Source organism: Schistocerca piceifrons, chromosome 2 (genome assembly GCF_021461385.2).
Source record: "Schistocerca piceifrons isolate TAMUIC-IGC-003096 chromosome 2, iqSchPice1.1, whole genome shotgun sequence".
In the NCBI taxonomy this organism is placed as follows: Eukaryota; Metazoa; Arthropoda; class Insecta; order Orthoptera; family Acrididae; genus Schistocerca; species Schistocerca piceifrons.
Genome location: NC_060139.1, coordinates 321,362,755 through 321,385,689, shown reverse-complemented (window position 1 = coordinate 321,385,689; position 22,935 = coordinate 321,362,755). Strand labels below are relative to the sequence as shown.

At 38.2% G+C, this 22,935-nt stretch overlaps 1 protein-coding gene across 2 annotated transcripts in view; it reads right to left on the bottom strand.

The window, feature by feature from the left end:
- LOC124776779 (TELO2-interacting protein 1 homolog) overlaps positions 1–22,935 on the bottom strand; it is a 153,002-nt gene that overhangs the window by 55,801 nt on the left and 74,266 nt on the right. For both annotated transcript variants that reach the window (XM_047251917.1, XM_047251918.1), the window contains exons 7-10: positions 15,129–15,337; positions 12,539–12,721; positions 8,357–8,551; positions 3,223–3,482 (exon numbers count right to left, since the gene is read on the bottom strand). In XM_047251917.1, coding sequence (XP_047107873.1) covers positions 3,223–3,482; positions 8,357–8,551; positions 12,539–12,721; positions 15,129–15,337 — 847 coding nt within the window. The remainder of the gene's footprint in view (positions 1–3,222; positions 3,483–8,356; positions 8,552–12,538; positions 12,722–15,128; positions 15,338–22,935) is intronic.

Below are 22,935 nucleotides of genomic sequence, written 5' to 3'. Positions count from 1 at the left end.
TGAACTTGAATTCAAAGTGATTTGTATTATTGGTGTAAAAGGTATGTGTATGAAGCAGGCTATAAATTGAAATTTAACAATTATATGCAAAGAACATGGAAACAGAGTAGCTGAGCAACATTTTGGCTCTCCACCAACAGAAAAAAACCATTTGTGATTGGTGGGCTAGTAAAGAACTGAAAAAAAGAGGAAGACTAAATGTGCAAATAGAGGACTGAATGTAAAATGGCCAAAACTAGAAGCTGATATACTGAAATGGATTCAAAGACACCCTCAAAACGGCACCAAAATTAATACAAAAATGACTCAAATACACTGTGAACTCACTAAAAGAATTCTGCCCTGACTGATCAAGACCGCTAACCAATTGCCCGTAATCTAGCCTCTCACATCAAAGACACCAACCATTCCCTCACCATCTCTCCACCATCCCCACCCCTTTACCTCCTGGATCCCTATTCGTCACTGTTGACGCCACCTCCCTGTACACCAACATTCCTCATGCCCATTGTCCTACCACTATTTAACACCATCTTTCCCTACATCCTTCAGACTTCAAACCCACTACCAAATTCCTCATGCACCTTACTAACTTTATCCTAACACACTACTAATTCTCATTTCAAGGGAAGGTATGTAAACAAATCCACAGCACAGCCACCTTTCCCTACATCCTTCAGACTTTGAACTCACTACGTAATTCCGCATGCACCTTACTAATTTTATCCCCAACTGGGGCCAGGCCACATGTGAAAGCAGCCATGTCATTTACCAGCTCTGCTCCAATCACTGCACAGCTTTTTATATTTTTATGGCTACCAATCAGCGTCCACCAGGATGAATGGCCACCTCCAAAGAGTGGCCATGAGTAAAGTAGACCACCCTGTGGCACAACCTTCGGCTGAACATAGCACATTTGATTTCAATGGCTGCTTCACTATCCGAGCCATCTGGATACTTCCATCCACCACCAGCTTTTCTGAACTGTGCAGATGGGTGTCATTCTTATGACACATTCTCCGCTCCCATAATTATCCCAGCCTAAACCTATTGTAACGTACTGTTCCCACACCCTCCTCCCAACAATTTCCATCCCCTCTTCCCTATCATCTTCTCCCCATTCTCATCTCCCCCCTGATTATTTCCAGCCCTCCACCAATGCATCTGCCCATCTTTTCCAGCTCCTCTCCTATTTTGCTCCTTTTTTCCCCACCTCCCTTTCCCACAACCTCCTTACACTGCACCTGTTGGCATTCTAGTCCCTGCACATTCCACCAGACAGTGTTCGTCTCTCTCCCCATCCATACACAACTATCCCTCCCCTTCCCCATCTCCTCCAGATTGCTGCTTGTATCCACATGATAGCTGCATTCTATCCACATTATAGCTGCATTCTGGCCCAAGATGCTGGAGTTGACAGTCATGCGTACATGAGGTGTGCTTTCTTGTGTGTGTTCCTCTTTACTGAAGATGGCTGTGGCCAAAAGCTCTATGTAAGCATCTTTTAACTGTGCCTGTTTGCAACGTAATGTGCCTTCTTTACAGTAAGAAGCAATATGTCTTTTCCTATGCTGTTAACTGTAAAAACAAGTTGACATGAAAAAATGCACTACTATATTATCCTTCCATGTTGTGCTGATGGTACTAAACTTAATCCAATGATCATTTTCAACACAATGGTGAAACATTTCCTATGCTGTTAACTGTAAAAACAAGTTGACATGAAAAAATGCACTACTATATTATCCTTCCGTGTTGTGCTGATGATACTAAACTTAATCCAATGATCATTTTCAACACAATGGTGAAACATTCTGGAATACCATCAGGTGGTGGTGTTCATGTACATGACAAGGGTTGGATAGTTGAGTCTGGTATTAAATTATGGATTAACAAAGTGTGGGAGAGAATGGAAGGCGCTTTACAGAAGAAAAGTTCTCTTCTTGTGCTAGATCAGTTTAGTAGTCATTTGAAAAATTCTGTGAAGGAGAAATTGAGATAGGGAAATAAAGAACTTGCTGTTATGGCAGGAGCACTTACTTCACAATTGCAACCTCTTGATGTCTCAATAAATAACCATTTAAAGTGTGTATGAAAGAGGAATGGAACCAATGGATAATGGATGAAACCCAAAGTGAATTCACACCAAAGGGAGCTTTAAAAGGACTTACAATCAAACAAGTGTGTTAGTGGATAAAACAATCTTGGTCTAGAGTGAAAGAAGACATTTTGTTAAATCTTACAAAAAATGCGGCGTAAGTAACACTCTTGATGGCAGTGAAGGGCATCTTATATATCAAATGGATGATGATGATGATGATGATGATGATGATGATGACGATGATGAGGTAGAAAAAGATGATAATTTTCAGGGATTTTGAAGGTCAGTTTAGTTTTATAAACTAAGATTTTTTAAATCTGGGTTTGCAATCTAATAACAAAAATGGTAAAAATGTTAAACAGCAGGAAATCCTGGATGGAATGTAACAATATTATGAAAAGGGAAGTTGCTACTCACCAAATAGTAGAGACGCTGAGTCACAGATAGGCACAATAAAAAGACTGTCTCAAATATAGCTTTCAGCCAGTAAGGCCTTCATCAAAATTAGACAACAGACACACACATACTCACTCACGCAAACACAACTCACACATACATGATTGTAGTCTCAGGCAACTGATCCTAACCCAATGCTGCTTTCCTTTGTTACTATTTTCTAATGTATCACTATACTCAATGTTCATCCTTCTTTCTCTTCTATCCTGTATTTCTCTTGTCACCTTACAGACCAGTGTGGCTTCAGTTGCCTGAGACTGCAGTCGTGTGTGAGTTGCATTTGTGTATGTGTGTGTATGTGTGTGTCTGTCATCTAATTTTGATGAAGGCCTTACTGGCCAAAAGCTATGTTTGAGACAGTCATTTTATTGTGCCTATCTGCGACTCAGCATCTCCACTATATGGTGAGTAGCAACTTTCCTTTTCATAATATTGGTAAAAATGTTATTTTTTAAAAAAGCTACTTAAAACTTAAGTTGTGACTTATGGTCCATAGTTTCTTATAGTCCCTAAAAAATGGTAACAAGTGCTATGTCTGAGTACATGAATTACCTGGTTCTATGGAAAATCTTTGTAACACCTTACAACTGGGTTCGCTACTTCTATGCCTAGATTTCAATTTACACATATTTTATGACAAGGGACCACCTACTCACACCACTTACCTTGTGTGGGGAGCCAACTCGTTCCAGTGTAAGAAACAGTGTTCTCAATAGGTACTGAGGCACACTGTCTTCAGGCACCTTCTCATACATTATACCCACACCCTCAACAAGTATGCAAGCATGCATCAAGTTGGTTTGGGCTGCTCCCAAGGGAACAGACTTTGTTACAGACAGGGGGCGGTACCACACAGCTGGTTCCAGATAAATATCAAGGATGCTCCTCACTACTGGCCAAACTGATTGGTGTTCCTTGGACACCCCTGTGGAATAATGCATACTGATGAGCTATGAGAATTGGGCCGTAAGAGAAAATAAAATTGTTGTTACTCATTCACAGCTTTGCACAAGGTTCCACTTAAAACTGAAGTGTTACATGTCTTCTATGAGGTTTTAAAGCTAAGTGTAAATAAATTACAGCTTAACACAATTAGGTAACATGTTATTCTCAGGATTTGCTTCACTTAAATGGAACCCATTGAGACATAATGCTGTCCTTTGCCTAGTGTACATCAAGCAGGAAAAAACTTAGCTTATATGAATTATTACTTCTGTACCTCACTTAAAAGTTGAATTTTGTTTTTGTTGTCTTTAGTATGAAGGCTGTAGGTAGCTCTCCACAGTAATATATTCTTAGCGTAACTACAGCACCCTACAGCCATTTGGAGCAGTTTTGGACTCCAACAATATTTATCCACCGCAATTCTCTCCATTACTAGGGCCACGAAAATAATCATTTTACTTTGTGACGAAATTCAGTGTTGTTTCAGGCCAAATTCAGGATTGTTTCCTTGCCAGTATTGGTGTTGTTTCCTAGCCAGAATCAGTGTTGTTTTTCTTGCCAAAATTGGTGTTGTTTCTGTCAAGTTTAATGCTGTTTTCTGTCAAATTTGGCATTGTTTCTTGCCAAATTCTATGTTTCTTGCCAAAATGTGTGTTGTTTTTGCATAATTTTATGTTCTTTTGGCAAATGAAACACAGAGTTTGGCAAAATTCGGTGTTGTCTTTTAACCAAATTCAGTGTTTTTTGGCCAATTCAATGTTGTCTTTCAAACAAATCCAGTCTGTCCGTTTCTTTAACCAAATTCAGTGTTGGTAGTTTTTTGCCGATTTCGATGGTGTTTTTGCCAAATACAGTGATCCTTTTTGCCAAATTTAGAGGCCCTTTTCGTCAAATTTTTGCCAAATTCCTGCCATTAAACAGGAAATGAAACACAAATCCCCAGCCTTAAGGAGATCAGTTGCCAAAAAGCACTTTAACATTCAATAACTATCAGTTACTAATATCAGTAAATTGCCATCCTCATTTTTATAACCAATACATCGTAAAAGTCGCCAATTTCATGGTATTTCACTAAAAACTGCTAATTTCATGTTATTGCTTTTGCAAAATTTTCCTGTCCCTACCCATTACCTAATGCAACTATTCATTGGTGTCTCCAGATGTGTCTTATCAATCTACCACTTCCTTTAGTCAATGTGTGCCATTGATTACTTTTTTTCGCAATTCAGTTTGGCACCTCTTCACTAGTTACTTGATCTACCTATTGACAATCTTCTGTAGCACAACATTTCAAAAGCTTCTATTCTCATCTTTCCTGTACTGTTAACTATCATTTGTCTTCTGTACAATGCTACACTCCAGACAAATATTTCAAAAAAGACTTCATAACACTTAAATTTGTTTTCGGCATTAACATATTTCAATTTTCCAGGAAAGCTTTTCTTGCTATTGCAAGTCGACATTTTATAGACAAGGTCTGTACAAAAAATTCCTGACCATTCATAATTTCGCACCAATGGTCTGTTGGTACAAAGTGCAGTTGGCATCCCTGCAAACTCCTGTGTTTAATGTGTAACTGACAGAAGTTCTACTGTTGTACATCTTTTAGTTATTATTCACTGATGTATTGAGCAGAACGTTGTGTCGTACAGTTTGCAAATTTCACGATGCCAGAGTTAGAGGAGCAATGCATCTGCATTAAATTTTGTGTGAAACTCAAGAAAACCTTTACATGGATACACTAAATGATGCAGGAAGCCTACAATGAGCGCTTAAGCCATATTTGGTGTTATGAATGGTTCACATGGTTTAAAAATGGCCGGACGGAAGTTAAAGATGACCCTCATTCAGGACACCCTTCGACGTCTACCGACGACGTTCACGCCAGGAACGTCAACGAAATTGTGTGTGCCAACTAAAGACTGACTGTCCGAGAGATTGCAGAAAAATTTAACATTTAAGTTGGTTCATGTCATGAAATCCTGACACAGCATCTTGGAATACATCATGTTCCCGCCAAGTTTGTCCCACGGCTCATAAGTCAAGACCAGGAAGACCTTCTCCTTGCAATCTGTGAAGAGCTTTCAGATCACACAAATGAGACAAGACGTTCCTTAAGAGAATCATACCTGGTGATGAGACATCAGTTTATGGTTATAATGTTGAGACCAATGTTCAATCTTCACAACTGGTCAGGAAAGGTTCTCCAAGACCAAGAATGGCTCGTCAGGTCAGGTCAAATGTTAAAGCCATGCTGATAGTTTTCTTTGACTTTGAAGGATTAGTTCATCACAAATTCATGCCGCAGCGACAAACTGTTAATCAATGATGCTATCAGGACGTGTCGCAATGCCTGTGAGAAAATGTGCGAAGGATACAGTCTGAAATGCGGTGAGACAATTCATGGCTCTTGCATCACGAAAACACACCCACACATTCATTATTGTTGGTGCATGACAACCGCACAAAAAATGAAATCACTGTGTCCCTCATTCTCTAAACTCTCCAGACCTGGCCACTGCAGACTCTTTTTTTTCCAAAGTTGTCAACCTCACTGAAAGCATGAAGATATGGAACAATAGATGAGATAAGAGAAAATTCACAGATGGCGCTTCGCGCGATACAGCATTCCATGCTGAGCACAGCATTTTTGTCGCTGTACTGCTCGCCAAATGCTGCTACCTGTGATGAGAGACAACATTCTGGTTGCTATGAAAAACTTAGCATCCAATTTTAAGAAAACCATTTGGTGAAAAAATTTGATTTTTGCACATTTTACAGTCTGGTATCTTTGTTCAATGAAAGACTACATTTATTCTCATGATTTGTCATAGTTAATGCACTACATCAAATAAAGTAATCCACTGCATGCAATTTTAAAGAGTTTGCAGAAGTAAAAGCACATAGCATAAATTTTGCATATTGTTGATTTTTAGTTGATACAATTTTGTGTACGAAATTTAGATAAAATATCAAAATTTAGTTTAAAATTGAGGGCAGAACAATCTCTCATTTCATTCATAAGTTATTGATTTTTATATCCTTTTTACAAATGATCAAAGATATCAAAGCAAGATTTTTTGCAAATGATAGCATGCAAAATAGCACAATGCTGTATGAATAAATACTCAAAATTTTTTAATTCAGCGAAATATGGAAGTAGGTTGCCCAAAGCAGAAAGAGGTCAGCAGAATGGGACATGTAAACACATCAATAGCACTTAAGGAAAATTCAAGGGTTGTGTTTGAACAAGTCCTTAGCACTGGACAAGCAGTGGAGGAGGATGAGTTAACTCATCCAAAGCAGTCAAAGGATTAAAATTTAAAAGTAAGGTATGTGCACACAGGAAACATGTTTCTGAGGTAGTAATGACCTGGAACTTACAACTGGAAACTGGAGACACCAATTCAAATTACTCCATATTGCAAGTACTTGTTTAATAGATAACAACAGCTAATACTGGAATATGTCTTAGCCATATGTCTTAGGATGGGAATTTGCATTGTGGGGAATTTTTTCTGATTTTAGGCTTTCTTGGCACATGATGGTTTTGAAATATTCTCAGCTATTCAGACAGGCGATCCAAGAAATTTGATATTTAGGCAAGTTGATTTGTTATGATTTTCTGGCATTCCTGATGACTATCTTCTGCAGGAAGATGGCATACAGCAGAAGATAATCAGCCCTCAGTATCACCTGGAGATGACGACAAGTCAGCTTGTTGAAATACGGCACCATTTGGACAATGCTACCTGACTGAATAGCTGAGCACGTTTCATCAGACGATCATGTTTCAAAATGAGTATTATTGTTGTCGTACAAAGCATCAGCCCACTAAGACAGGATGTATGATCTCAAAACCAATCAGCGAAAGTTCAGAATCTCTTCAAGATTGGGCACCAGATTAAATTATCTATTTTGCACACAAAATATGTACAACCACATTGAATATAATCAATTTTGATGTTAAGTAACTAAGTCAAATTCTAGCCGGTCACTCCAAGAAATTAATGCTATGTACTTCAACATTGTTATCAAGCAATGACAATGTTAAAGAAGCTGCTGAGTCCTTTACAAGCAGATTTATCCACAGTACTTAAAATATTTCTTCCAAATTTGTTGTTTACAAATTTACAGTAGATACAAAGAGACTACGTTTTTCTATTCTTTGGTAGATGCACTCCCTAATGACACCCATAGTTAATAAGGAGAGCAAATTTAGGATGAATTGTGAAATACACAACCATAGTATCAAAAGTAACATTACTTTCCTTATACACAATGCATCACTACCTGGGGATTCGGAATGGAGTTTTGTGCTTTGGTGTGAAATTCTGTAACAGACTACCAATATACATCAAATAGGAAATTGAAAATAACATGATAACTGAAAAAAGCTTCTACAGTTTATCACAATATTCTGAAACAGGGATGGAAATTCTGAATAACTTAAATTTTTATTAAACAGATCTTGATTTTCTTCAGTGACAGATAGCTGATAATGGGCTGTGTACAGTTACATAAACACAATGTTTGAGAGATATTAGACAAAAACAACACCTAAGTGGTGTAAGAGGAGGAGCAGTCACTTTTTAAAAGTAGTTTTTTTCTTTTATAGTGATCCAAATGTAATTGTTATGACCATCAGTGTGATCAGATTAGCAGTAGTCAATTTGTTATAAATATAATCTACAGAAGTAGCCTCTAGTGATCAGACACCCAAAATTAACACAATTTCTCAGTTTTAAAAATAGTTTGAACTAACTTCAGAAACACAAATTCAAATCAGATAAAAACTTAAAAAAAGACAACAACCCAATGGAAAGAAAAAGTTGTTAACTATAGAAAACATACCTGCAATTACCATATTTAAGATCAAAGCAGCTTCTGTTTTCTCAAAGACCAGTTGCAACAATGTGTCAGCTACTGTATCCAAATGTCCACAACTTCCAAGGAGCTTGCAAACCTTTTCCAGAGCAGCAACAACAGAAGGTGCAAACAGATGACGCATACTTCGCCACGGAACCCTTGTAATGGGAGCGTCGTCATCTGCAGGTAATCATTAATGGATCAATGTACAAGGTTCTTTCTATCATACACATTTTGGATTAAACAACAGCATCATTGGGGTAAGTGTGGTAGACAAATAATATATACAAAACGTAAGACAGGAGCAGAATGATGTACTGCATGCTGTCATTAAATGGTTGTTTGCTGTATTTTCACATCAGACTAATGATAAAGGAAAAACAAATTTCAAAGGATTATAATTTGTTTGTGAAGTGTTCTTTAATCAAAATTGCTTTTCCCCAAATCTGTTCCACAGCATAGCTAACACAAATGTATTAGATGTAGTCATGTTCCCCACATGCTGTCTGTGTTTGTGATGTCTTCCTGTGATTGGCATATGTAAACTTGCACTTTGCAGAGTTTAGGCAAACCAGAGTACTCTGTTACATGCTGTCACACTGTTTATTATAGTTCCTTGTCATATATATTTAATAAACATTTAGTGAGGGGCATTACTAACATATGTCTTTACTGCTCACAATTATAGTAATGGTCAAGCGAAAACTGTTTCTACTTTACTTTGAATGTATTTAACGTCAGTATGCATTTCAAGTAAGAATTCATTAAACTTCCCCGGCAGATTAAAACTGTGAGCAGACTGGGACTTGATCCTGGGACTTTTGCCTTCTGCGGGCAAGTACTCTACTGACTGAACTATGCAAGTACAACCCATGAACTGCCCTCACAGCTTTACTCCCACTAGTACCTTATCTCCTACCTTCCAACTCAACACACTCCACTGCAAACTGAAAGTTCATTCTGGATGAAGGCACATGGAAAGAGTACTGTGGTTTCATCAGTTACTTTTTAAGCCAAGTCATTTATACACAGCAGAAATAGGACACATCTCAGAACTGACCCCTGTGGGACTTTGTACTTGACTTTTTTTGCTCAAGGCTGTAAAAACCAGAAATTCTCGATGTTTCACTGCCTTCGTAAGGGAGTTAGAATGAAAGACAATGTCATGGCCAATAACATCAAAGGTTTTACTAAGATCAAGAAATATACTAGATAAATACACTGAAGAACCAAAGAAACAGGTACACCTGCCTCATATGGTGTAAGGCTCAAATGAGCACGCAGAAGTGCTTCAACACAACATGGCATGGACTCGACTAATGTCTGAAGTAGTGGTGGAGGGAACTGACACCATGAATCCTGCACGGCTGTTCATAATCAGTAAGAGTACGAGGGGGTGGGGATCTCTTCTGAACAGCACATTGCAAGGCATCCCAGATACGTTCAATAATGTTCATGTCTGGGGAGTTTGGTGGCCAGTGGAAGTGTTTAAACTCAGAAGAGTGTTCCTGGAGCCACTCTGTAGCAACTCTGGACGTGCAGGGTATTGCACTGTCCTGCTGGAATTGCCCAAGTCCATCAGAATGCACAATGGACATGAATGGATGCAAGTGATCAGACATGTTGCTTACGTACATGTCACCTATCGGAGTCATTTCTAGATGTATCAGGGGTTCCATATCACTCCAACTGCACATGCCACACACCATTACAGAGCCTCCACCAGCTTCAACAGCCCCTACTGACATGCAGGGTTCACGGATTTATGAGATTGTCTCCATACCCATACACATCCACATCCATCTGCTTGATACAATTTGAAATGAGTCTCATCCAACCAGGAAACATTTCCAGTCATCAACACTCCAATGACGGTGATGACAGGCCCAGCAAGGCATAAAGCTTTGTGTCATCAACATCTACATCCATACTCCGCAAGCCACCTCCTGACGGTGTGTGGCGGGTCATGCAGTCATCAAGGGTATATGAGTGGGCGTTCAGTTATGGGCAGTCAGATATGGCCCATATCGATGATGTTTCATTGAATGCTTCACATGCTGACACTTGTAGATGGCAAAGCATTGAAATCTGCAACAATTTGCAGAAAGATTGCACTTCTGTCATATTTGGCTCCCGTTCTTGCAGGATCTTTTTCCAGTAGCAGTGATGTCAAGAGATTTGACCAGAGTTCTGATATTCACAGTACACTTGCAAAATGGTCATGCAGGAAAATCCCCACTTCATCGCTACCTTGGAGATGCTGTGTCCCATCGCTTATGTGCCAACTATAACACCACATTCAAATTCACTTAAATCTTGATAACCTGCCATTGTAGCAGCAGTAACCAATCTAACAACTGTGGGGTTGGGTTGTTTGGGGGAAGAGACCAAACAGCGAGGTCATCGGTCTCATCGGATTAGGGAAGGATAGGGAAGGAAGTCGGCCATGCCCTTTCAAAGGAACCATTCCGGCATTTGCCTGGAGCAATTTAGGGAAATCACGGAAAACCTAAATCAGGATGGCTGGACGCGGGATTGAACTGTCATCCTCCGGAATGCAAATCTAACAACTGTGCCAGACACTTGTCTTATATAGGCGTTGTCGACCGTAGAGCCATATTCTGACTGTTTACATATCTCTGTATTTGAATACGCATCGTTATACCAGTTTCTTTGGCACTTCAGTGTATGCTTATCAGCTACTGCCGTCAGTATCTCATGTAAAAAGTCCAAAATTTCTGATTCGTTTGATTTTCCAGCTCTGAATTCCTGCTGAGAGTCATTTATCAGCATTAATTTTCTTAATAAAGCTATTAAATCTTCTAAAGAGCATTTTTTCCATAATTTTGCTGCAGCCTGACAAAACTGATACTGGCATGTAGTTAGCAATTTCACATTTGGTATCCTTCTTATGCAGAGGTGTTATTTTTGCCATTTGTAGTCTATTTGAAAAAACACCGCTCTCGAACAATTAGTTTACAATGTCCACTTGTGGTTGTACAATAAATGTTGCAGTAGCTTTGATGATAGCATCAGGTATCTCATGAGCATCTAGGAATATTTATTACATATACCATTTATAATTTTACATAGCTTTTTAGGTATTGCTGCAAACATGAACAATGTCTTTGAATGATTTTTTTTATCTAACTGTACTCTCATGTTGTAGGGATGCTTACCATGACATCATCTGCTGTACTATTTTTGAGAAATAACAGTTGAAAGCACTAGCTTCATGTCTGTAGTTTATCATTATTCTTGATTAGTACTACAGCACTGTGGTTTAATGACCTTCAGCTACATAATTTGAAATAACTTGTGTTCATACTCATTTGTATCTTTTGAAGTAGGTAACGAAAGCAGTACTAGTATTTTGCTTTGAGAACTTATACACACTCATCTTATTTTGACGTGATATGTTTATCCCTTATGTGATACATTTGTTTGTTTTTTGACAGAGTTAAATATAGTTGTTTTCTGAGGAGAGCTACTTTAAAAAAATGCTTAAATCCGACCATAAACTTATATTTCACACTGGTATCATTACAGTAGTGTACTTAATTACCGTTTGCTCAACTCAAGAGAAAAGTACTGAAATTCCTTACAGTATTCATTATTTCATGAAATTTTGAACCTATTACAACATTCATTGTAAAAATCTGAACATAGTGATCACTGGAACCTGGGTAACAACTGTAACAAACCTATAATACTGTCTTTAAATTTCCTGGCTTTCAGGAAAACAGTAATGAAGTCACTACATATGCTTACATTTTGTTTGAGAGTTTATTTCTTCTGAAAGTTCTCCCAGATGGTGACAAAAAAAGTTTTTTGTATCCATCTGGTGACCTGTATACGCAAACAATAATTCTATTTTGCATTGATAATTCAACTATAGTTAGTCCTATAACTTTTTCATTTTGCAAATTATTACAATTAGTTAAAATATAGTGTAAACAATGAAAAGTCTCTCGTATTTTTCAACTGCCCTTTTAGAATATAGAACAATTTAATCAAGAACAACCCCAGGCTCAAAATATTTTTGGAAATTGGGAGCCTGAAGACTTTATTAATGTAAGGAATATAGGATGATATATGTAAAAAACCGATATCTGCTAAGAACTGAAAATACAAGTGTGTGGTCACTAACATGACACTTGTTATTACCTCTAAGACCACAGTCCTCCAGTAACGAGATCCCTGAAGTGTCCAACTCAGCAGCATCCAGCAACACATCAACTAATTTGCGACAATGTACAGGTGACTGTGACAAGCGCAACAAATGAGCAGGAGCCAGCAATCGCAGATAACCTTTCAACTGATGCAAGGCAGACAGTTGTTGTTCTTCATCTACAAAAAACATAGCAAGTAGTTATAACTTTTAAACAGTTATTAAACAAGACACAAAGGGATTATGGATATTAGCTGCCAGTGGGCATTGATTTATATCAATGGGACAAGTTGAACATTTGTGCTGGACCAGGATTCAAACCCGGGTCTCCTGCTTACAAGGCAGATGCGCTGACCACTATGGCATCAAGACACAGTGGTCACCAGAACCATATGGCCTACCCTAGCAACCCTTCCTGTCAGATCCAAATTTTCGACTTACACCAGAAACTGCTCATTAGTCTCATTACTTGTAGCATCTCACCAATTCCTGTAGGAGTTCAAAGCTGGTGTGCATCTGCACTGAAGGGATCACTGACCATCAGACACCACACACATACAGAATAGGCAAACAAAGGTGGCCCAGAAAACAGAGTTCCAGGGTACAAAGTAACACAGCACAGGAAAGGAAATACAGTACTAACCTGACCATAGCAGGTGTTGATAGTGACCACCATTCATCTCTTGGCACTTTTGGGCCCTGGTTAGTAAGTTATTGAAGGTGGATTGAAGCTCGTCTCCTGGAATTGCTTCACTCTGATCTGAAATGTTCTGCTGTAGTTCTTGAAGGCTACGAGGGTTGTTCTGATACACCTTAGACTTGTAGGCTTCCCATACAAAGTAATCACACACTGACGGAGCAGCCAGCTAGGGCTGCAACCAGACTGACCTCTGCAGGCAACTGTGTCAGGTGTGAAGATTGTGTAAACATGCTCCAAGGTTCAGCCAGCTGTATCAGCAGTTGCTCCATCTTGTATGGTGTGGTTATATGCATACTTTCATGACTAATCGCATCCACTCATCTGGACCACTTTTTTTGCCCCACCTTGTACATAATTATTATATAGCATGTAATTAGGAGGAAAAATGGAATAAAATGCTCCAGCAAGTAACAATTCCACATCATTGTTTGTGAGCTAAGAATCATATCACTGAACAAATAACCACCTGGATATAAGCTGTTTATTCATGTAACTTAGGACAAGAATCATCATAGTATGTCTGGACCTGACATAATAAATGACTTTAAAATCCCAAACTTACCAAAACACACATTAAACTGCAACAAAACTACCATTCACACTGACTGTACATCACGTTATCATTTCCTGTCACTCCAAAAAAGAAGATTGCTGGTGTGTACACATTTTTTCATAAGAATTTGAATCTTGTGTAGTTTTCCTTAGCATTCCAACTTATATATATATATATATATTTTAACTGTAATTTTTTATGCGGCAATAAACCAAACCTGCCCCCCCCCCCCCCCACACACACACACAAACAAAAATTTAAAAAAAATTCTATGGAGGAATCATGGGAACAATATTTTCATATCAATTGTTTTGCATCAAGCACACTATATCAATACTGATACATACTGATACCTGCTGTGAAGTATTACAAAAAATGCTGGTAGTGGGTCTAAATGTGCACTGTTTACAAATTTAGTGCACTGAACTGTGGTGTCACCGCCAGACACCACACTTGCTAGGTGGTAGCCTTTAAATCGGCCGCGGTCCGGTAGTATACGTCGGATCCGCGTGTCGTCACTATCAGTGATTGCAGACCGAGCGCCGCCACACGGCAGGTCTAGAGAGACTTCCTAGCACTCGCCCCAGTTGTACAGCCGACTTTGCTAGCAATGGTTCACTGACAAATTACGCTCTCATTTGCCGAGACAATAGTTAGCATAGCCTTCAGCTACGTCATTTGCTACGACCTAACAAGGCGCCATTATCAATTGCTATTTATCTTGTGATGCATGGACCATCAGACTGATGTTCACCAATTATGGATTAAAGTTAAGTATTCCAACAGCTACGTACTTTATTTGCTAGACTCAAATCCTTTAACTGTTCCAGACCTCACGCCAGCCTGCGTGAGCTTAAACGCGTGCCTTTCAGCTTCACCTCCTAGTGGCTTGGCTGTCTTGCCAAGTCACAACATGAACATTTAATTTCTGGATGACACTCAGAAAAACACTAAACTTCATTTGTCAGGACAATGTACAATTTGTTACAGGATTATTTCAAAACCCCCTTTTCAGACCTGATCGTTCTGAGACTGACAGGCAGTATAATCTTGGGGTTGTATACAGGCTGACAAATCCATTTGTAGAAAAATACTTTGCCAACTACTCATCAAAATACTAAAGTTTGAAAATGGAATTATCAACCTACCTGAACATACAAAAACACACTGTCTAATTTACATATTTCTTGTTACAAGCCTTATACATCACTTATATATACAGTTAATATTTTTGGCTCATAAATTATTCAATTTAGATTATTAGGAATATCACACTGATATAAAAAATTCAAATAAAGCAACAACAAAGAACTCCACTGTGAGGAGAACTTACCTTGTCGGCAGTGAAGCAGCTCTGGGAGGGCCTCTACGAGTGAGTGCAACCTATTTTCTACAACAGTGATCAATGATCCCCCATCTGATGCCAGCCTTTCAGAGAAATTAGATACAGCAGTTGTTGCACATTTAGACACTAGTGCATCAGAATCTTCTGAGAGTACCACAACAGTATCTATCAGGCTTGGTATAGCACCGGACAAAATTCTAAACAAGAAAAGCACTTCAATCATAAAAATTATCAAATTGTCCATATTACAGATAAATATGATTCCATTTTGTGCCACATAGAAGAGCTGATGGTAACAAGAAGTAAACATGTCACAAACATTAGTTGTCTCCATGTACAGAGGAAAGACAATATGCAGCTTGTCTAGAATAGTAAACACCATTTGCCATATAACATAGTAACTTCATCCTAGGAAACAGCTTGCTGCTCTTTGGACCATGCTTCCCGATATGCTGCCTACCTTCAAGTTTCAGAGCTTCCACAGAAACAAATGAAAAAAAGGATTTTCCAGCAACACGTAATGTGATACAACCCCTATTGTGTCCAGCATACAAGTACACAAGAACACATCCTTGTTCGTATACATGCTGTTATTTGCTGTAGACTGTGATTCTACAGTGTCACTGAGTTGGATAATAAAATGGACTTTTATCCCTTCACTGGCAACCCGTGCTTTTGTATCTGTGCCTGAATGTATCTTGCAATGTACCTGTTTATAAGGGCATAGCAGTTTTGTCTTATCTGTCTGTTTCCACCCAGATCTGGTCTCTGTATTTGTGTTTAACTCAACATATTTATTTGAGACAACATCTAAGCTGAAATATTTCATTGAATCTAAATCTCAACACAAGATTATACCATTACAAGCTGTAAATGAATATGATGTATTGTACCAAATGGAGGATCTGACTGAGAAATTTTTAAAATTGCAAGCAAACCAAACGATTGGCTAGCACTTACCATTAGGAGATATAATTCCTTGTTCTGTTCACACTTTAATGTAGATAACAGTAATCCTGGATTTCAACATTAAAAGTTCCTTCCTCAGAGGTGAGTGAGGACCTGGTTTAAAAAAGACTGAACAGTAATGTTGGGGCAGGGCATTCAGACTACTAGTCAAGATGGACCCACCTGTTGAGAGGCTGAAGGTTGGCAATAATGAAGGAAACTGTCTCAGAGACAGCAGGAGGTCAAAGGCATTACATAGGTACGCAGCGTGTCATCAGCTTCAGTTCAGTGACGACAGAAAGATAGAGTGAAAAGTAATAGCAGGTTAAAAGATGGGAGGGAGGGGGAGAGGGTTGGGAGTGTGTGACAAAAAATAACTGAGTGAGTACATAAATAATGCAACTCTACCACAGAGGGAAGTAAGATTTTTACTTGATTTATTATTGATGAGCATGGTAAAGATTTGTAAGCAGCAAATGACGATGTAACTGAATTAAGTTATGTTGAGCATGATGTGGAAGCAGAAGAATCATTGGTTCAAATATCCAACTTATCGAACAGACGGTGAAAATGTTCAAGAAAATAGCTCTTTTGACTCAAAGACTATCGTAGTAATGCAGGTAGGCAAAGTTCATCAGTGCAAACTACAATATCAGGTCAAGTTTCTGAAATTACCCACGCACAGACAGATGTAGCAAAAACTGTCAACAAATTATCAGTTCTAGTAAATAATAGTTCGGCTGAGCAACAAAGACTTTTAAAGAAGCAGTTTGGTGCACATAGACATCAAATGGTTTATGATTTATCTAAATGGACTTTGGAGAAGGACAAATTAACTGGCAAAATAATAAACTTATTGAATGAGAAGTAAAAACCAATGAACAACTGAAAAGTCATATAAAGTACGAACTGAAAACAAAATGAAAGAAACAGGTACGGGTGACTAGATCACCATTTTGGAACAGATAAAAGAAGAGATAAAAATCAATTAAAAAGATCATTGCTGACATGTCAGAGAGAGAGAGAGAGAGAAAAAAAGAAGTTACAATAGAACATAGCAGCTGCAATAGGAGCCAGCAGTTCAAGTTCCCATCAAACAAATATATGGCATAGTGGCTGCACCAATAATTAATGTCAACACTAATACGACAGAGGCAATTCCAGATATTGTTACCTAATAAGCATAGCATACATCCAGTTGTATTTATACACCCTTTCAGATGGAATGCCACACTCATGGACTGACACTCATGGATCAGATTTGTTAGTGGGACATCCAAAGTGATACTGTTCTTTGGGCAACTAAGGCAGCAGAATATTGTGATAGTTAAGAAAATTATGAACATGCTTTTCTTGTAAAGTACTGGTCCAGTGGTATTAAGGAGGGAAATATGTAAAATTTGGGAAAGGCAACCACTCACCTATAGTGCACAATGCATGGAGCACAAAAACATATAACAGAAAACAGCACTCAGACTAGCTTTCAAGCACTTGATCTTTTTTAGCAATGCTGAACTATCTTGCACCATTTCTACTAACAGCTCCTCATGAGAGCTGTCCGTCCTTGGTAGCTGAATGGTCAGTGCAACGGAATGTCATACTTAATGGCCCGGGTTCAATTCCTGGCTGGGTCGGAGATTTTCTCCACTCAGCGACTGGGTGTTGTGTTGTCCTTATCATCATCATCATTTCATCACCATCGACATGCAAGTTGACGAAGTGGCGTCAACTCGAAAGACTAGCACCAGGCGAACGATCTACCAGACGGTAGGCCCTAGTCACACGGCATTTCCATATCATGAGAGCTACTCTAAAATAAATCTGAGGATAATATGGATGAATCCACTACCCAAAATTGCCTACGAATGAAACCATTTGGGAGGAGAAGATATTGTCATCCTTACAGATAAGGTAGAACACAGAAAAAGTCAGACCGACAGTAAGATCTCTGGAGAAAATAAATCCTCTGTAGGAGATACCTCACTCTGGTGTGAGTAATGGCTGGTATGTATCTACAATAATCAGAAAGAATTTTTCCAATTAAGAGGAAGCAGTTACTGGAATTATACATGTATATGTGGTTTTTTGGGTGTTGTGAAGTACGAACTTCTTTGATGATAGTAAATGATTTGCAGTTGCTGGAAAAAAATCACATCCTGTTTCTGACTCAGCGAGTGGTAACATTTTAGCATCTAGGTTTTTTTAATGTTGTTCATGTTCACAGAAAAGGGATAAGCCAAGAGAAATAAGCTCATCGGAAATGCATGTTTTAGAAAGCAACTGGCTCAATTTTGAACACTGCAACTCCTGCACATTAGCTTGTGTTTAGGTATATCTAATTAAATTTCTTGCCTGTGATAATTATGGGTTAATCAGTTTAATACTCGTTACAAGATGTCAATATTGCTGAGTCCTGGTGCATGTCTTTCACATGATAAGACTTGGTACAAGTACTTACAGGTATGTAAATGCATGCTGTGAATGCCTAAACTTAGCAAGTACAATGATCCTTTCATGAAACTGACAAGCAAGAGTGTCAGAAAGGTATAATTCTGGATAATTGGATGTACTGTTTACTAATTTAGTTTGATTGTAAGTTATTATAATGATACTTTGTATTACAGTTGGATAGTTGTACATGCAGCCTGATTTTTGTGTGATTTGGAGGCTGTGATCTCAAATACGTTGTATTCTGAAAATGTATTCAATGACTGAAAATACACACAAATGTGTCATTGACTGATCAGAATGAGTGAGATGGCTGTTGTCCTCATGAACACAAATTTTGGCGGCATCAAGTAGAACTGGTATGAACATTTCATACTAGCACTTGGAAAAGTATAACGAAACTACAAATATCTCTGCTGCAGGGTCAACAATCAGATACTGATAAACTGTATTATTGGTGTTCAAATGGGTGGGACAGATGATGCACTGTGTGAATGCAGCAGTGTACATGACAAACTGCAAAGACACTTTATGAATGTACTTGTACGCTGTTATGAATGGAGTATGGAACTGCTAATGGCCTGTGGTTAGAATGATGACATCCCTGTCAGGGCAGCAGATGAACTTGGGTGAGAATTTAAAAACATACAAGCTGATGGTAAGTATCACGATGATTAGTCTGCTCCCTCCTGAATCCTCATGATTTCAATTTGTAAGGTCACAATAATGATGCTTGTGAAACCTGTGAACCCCTGTCTTCTTCAATTGCGAGCGCAAAATTAAATTTTTTGGTGTATGATCTGAAATCCAGGACGATAATTACGTTAAATGTCTTCTGGTATATGTTATACAACTGTTATACATGTTGCTGCAATCTGATGCCCTGGATGGCTTTTATTGGACCTGGCATCACCACTGAGGGTCACTTCATATGCCAGGTCCTGAAGCAAACAAGACTACCCCTTGAGTGACTTGGCTCAAGGTAAAATTCCAGATTTTATAAAATAATACTTTGAGACTCCAGATCAATAATGACTGAACATATTTAAATTTACCTTGATAATTCAGTCCCCTGCACTGTAAGACTTCATAATTTCCTGGCCTTGATCCATCCTAAAGTTGCTTCTCTATGTATAGCCTATTCTATGTAATCCTGTATAATCATGTGCATATCTGCAAAAATTCTATCCACTACATCATGTATGAAACCATACTTGTCTAATCCTCTCAACTGTACTATGTAAGATGATAATTTCATCTGTAAATCCATATTCCATGTAGAATTTTTTCCAAACGTTAAATATCAGTCATATATGACATGAAACTGAAGACTCTGTTTACAGCTTTCCCAGGTTTTCCATATGACAGGGCCGATTGGTGGAGCAAAGAGATAACACATGGAATCTCAGCCTCATGCCATTCAATGAATTATAAAACATTAAAATAAAAAGTTATTTGTGCTCATCAAATTAAAAACAATCTGCAATGACACATACTGTATTTATCTGACAAGGTTTTTCCCTAATTTGTTTAAAAATGCAAATGTAAAATGACATTCACAGATTAAACCACTATTCCTGAGGTCAACATTTTTACATTGTGTAATAGGTCAATTTATGGCAAGTGAGAAGCAAATTTCGTGCTGGTACCAACCATGGGAATGTACAGCATCTATCTTGGCTTTATATGGAGATCTACCTTGGTTAAATCACAGTTTACTTGAACCCAGTTGTAGTTGGAATTGAAAGGACATTAAAATTGGACAAATACTCAACAACAGTATATGTTTCTGCAGAAGACAAATTAATGCGAACGAAAATATGTTCGCACAGAATACTTGAATCATGAGCTTCAACAAGGGTTCTAAGGTTGCTATTACTCTGCAGCACTGATGATTTTCATGGTTCTCTACAGTGTTATCCCAAAACGGATTCAGCTGTAAGGAGCCAGAGAGGACAATGTACTGCTGTCATTCAGTTTGCTTATATGGCCAGCTCTGTAAGAACTGTAAATTACAGCAAAGGATAATGGATTCAACTCACAGCCATGACTGTTGAGAAACATGTCTCCATGAGATCGTGACCACAATTTGTTCACATGCACTGTACAATGTTAATTCATGAAGTAGATACCACAGACAACTTTACAGCTGGAAGAAAATTTGGTGTCAAACAAGCTAATGTTAATAGGTGGTGTCAGATGGAGAATAAATTCAAGCATGCCAGGTCTACACACCAAACTTTCAGAGGACTGAGCCAGGAAATGTTTCATGAATTTGAGCAGTAGGTTGATCAGCATGTGTGATAAAAACACTGAAGACTTCCCAACTAGTCACAAAATTATCCGTATGAAGAAGCTGGAGTTAAAAAGCAATCTTCCAACTGCACACATCATGTAATTCAAAGCAAGTACTCACATGTGAATGAATATCATGAAGAGAGCTGGGCTTCTATTATGATGCAGAACAATGCTACTTCCTCCGATGTTTGATGAAAAACTATTTGCATATCAAATGAAAGTGCTGGCAGGTCGACAGACACACAAACAAACACAAACATACACACAAAATTCAAGCTTTCGCAACAAACTGTTGCCTCATAAGGAAAGAGGGAAGGAGAGGGAAAGACGAAAGGAAATGGGTTTTAAGGGAGAGGGTAAGGAGTCATTCCAATCCCGGGAGCGGAAAGACTTACCCTAGGGGGAAAAAAGGACGGGTATACACTCGCGCACACACACACATATCCATCCACACATATACAGACACAAGCAGACATGTGGAATGTTTCCCTCTATTATAATCATATCATTTATTTGCATATCATTATCATATAATCAATCTGAGAAAATGTTGTGACTATTTGCTAGACCGTATAGGCAACACCTAGTGGACACCTGTTTATTTTGATATGCCATCAAACATTACTGTCAACGTGAAGGGTGTCGAAAATGTTCTTAAATCAATTCAGTGACAGACCAGAATAACAGTAATGCTGGTGGGTGCTAATAGATGGAAGGAAGCTCCTGCCATATAAGATTCTTCACACGAAAACCATACAATAAGAAAAACTGCATGTAAGGCTTATCTTACAAAATGTGATGGATGACGAATGACCTTATGCTCCATAAATTTAGACAACATTTTCTGTCAAGCACAGTGATCTGGTGCTATAATTTGGTTGAAACAACAGTCGAGATAGCAATAACATTAGTTTATTAAGACTGGTTTCAGCTTATGTTAAAGTCATCCTCAGATTTTTTGGGGGCCCTATGGCTGATGCTGGCAGCTCCTCAGTTTGTCACAATGAAAATATATGATCATGGTATCATGTGAAAAACTGAGGAGGTGCCAGCACCAGCCATAGGGGGTCCAAAAAATCTGAGGATGGCTTTAAGAGGGGTAGGACATCAAACGGACCGACTTGGAGCAGGAGAGGCACCACAGGACATTTTAATTTCCACTGTCTATACTCTTACAAAAAAATTCATAAAACTTTGCCAGCATGACCAGGAAGGATTCAGAATTCACACCCATAGCAGTGGAAGTTCGAAAACACAACGAAATAATTCTTTTTACAAGTGAAATTTCATCATTTTTTTCACTTACTAATGGCAGTATTTGTTGCTATAGGTACACTTTTCTTCATAAGTAAGAGAGATTCTTTGATGAATTGTGCACAGCATACAAACCATACTTAAAGGTGTATGAAACTCAAGAATTTTTGAAATCTATTAAAAACTGTGGTAAAAATTGAGGTAATTAACTATAAAATTTGTGTTTTTACTAAACATGAAGTTTAAAATATAACAGTCCATTCATTTTTTCATAAATTAAATAAATTCTAGAGTTTCATACACCTGTGAGTATGGTATGCATGATGTGCAAAATTCATCGAAGAATCTCTGTAACTTATGAAGAAAAGTGAAGAAAATGCAGCCATTAGTAAGTGAAAAAATTATGAAATTTCACACGTAAAAAATATTTATTTTGTTAAGTTTTCGAACTTCCACTGCAATGAGTGTGGATCCTGAATCCTTCCTGGTGATGCTGAAAGTTTTACGAATTTATTTGTAAAACTATAGACACTGGAAATTAAAATGTTCTGTGATGCCTCTCTTGCTCCAAGTCGGGCTGTTTGACGTCCTACCGCCCCTTAACAGAAGCCGAAACTTGTCGTAATAAGCAAATGTTATTACAATCTCAACTGTTGTTTTAACCAAATGGCCTTAAACTAGATTGGTTGGAGGTTGTTTGGAACAGAATACCACTCTCTTTGCTTAACATGCAGAAAATTTTGGTACTGAATTCTTTCAGCGGACATCTCATCCATGAAATTAAGGATCTGATATCAAAGAATAACACAGACCTGATGATAATTCTTGGTCACTTGAACTCACAATT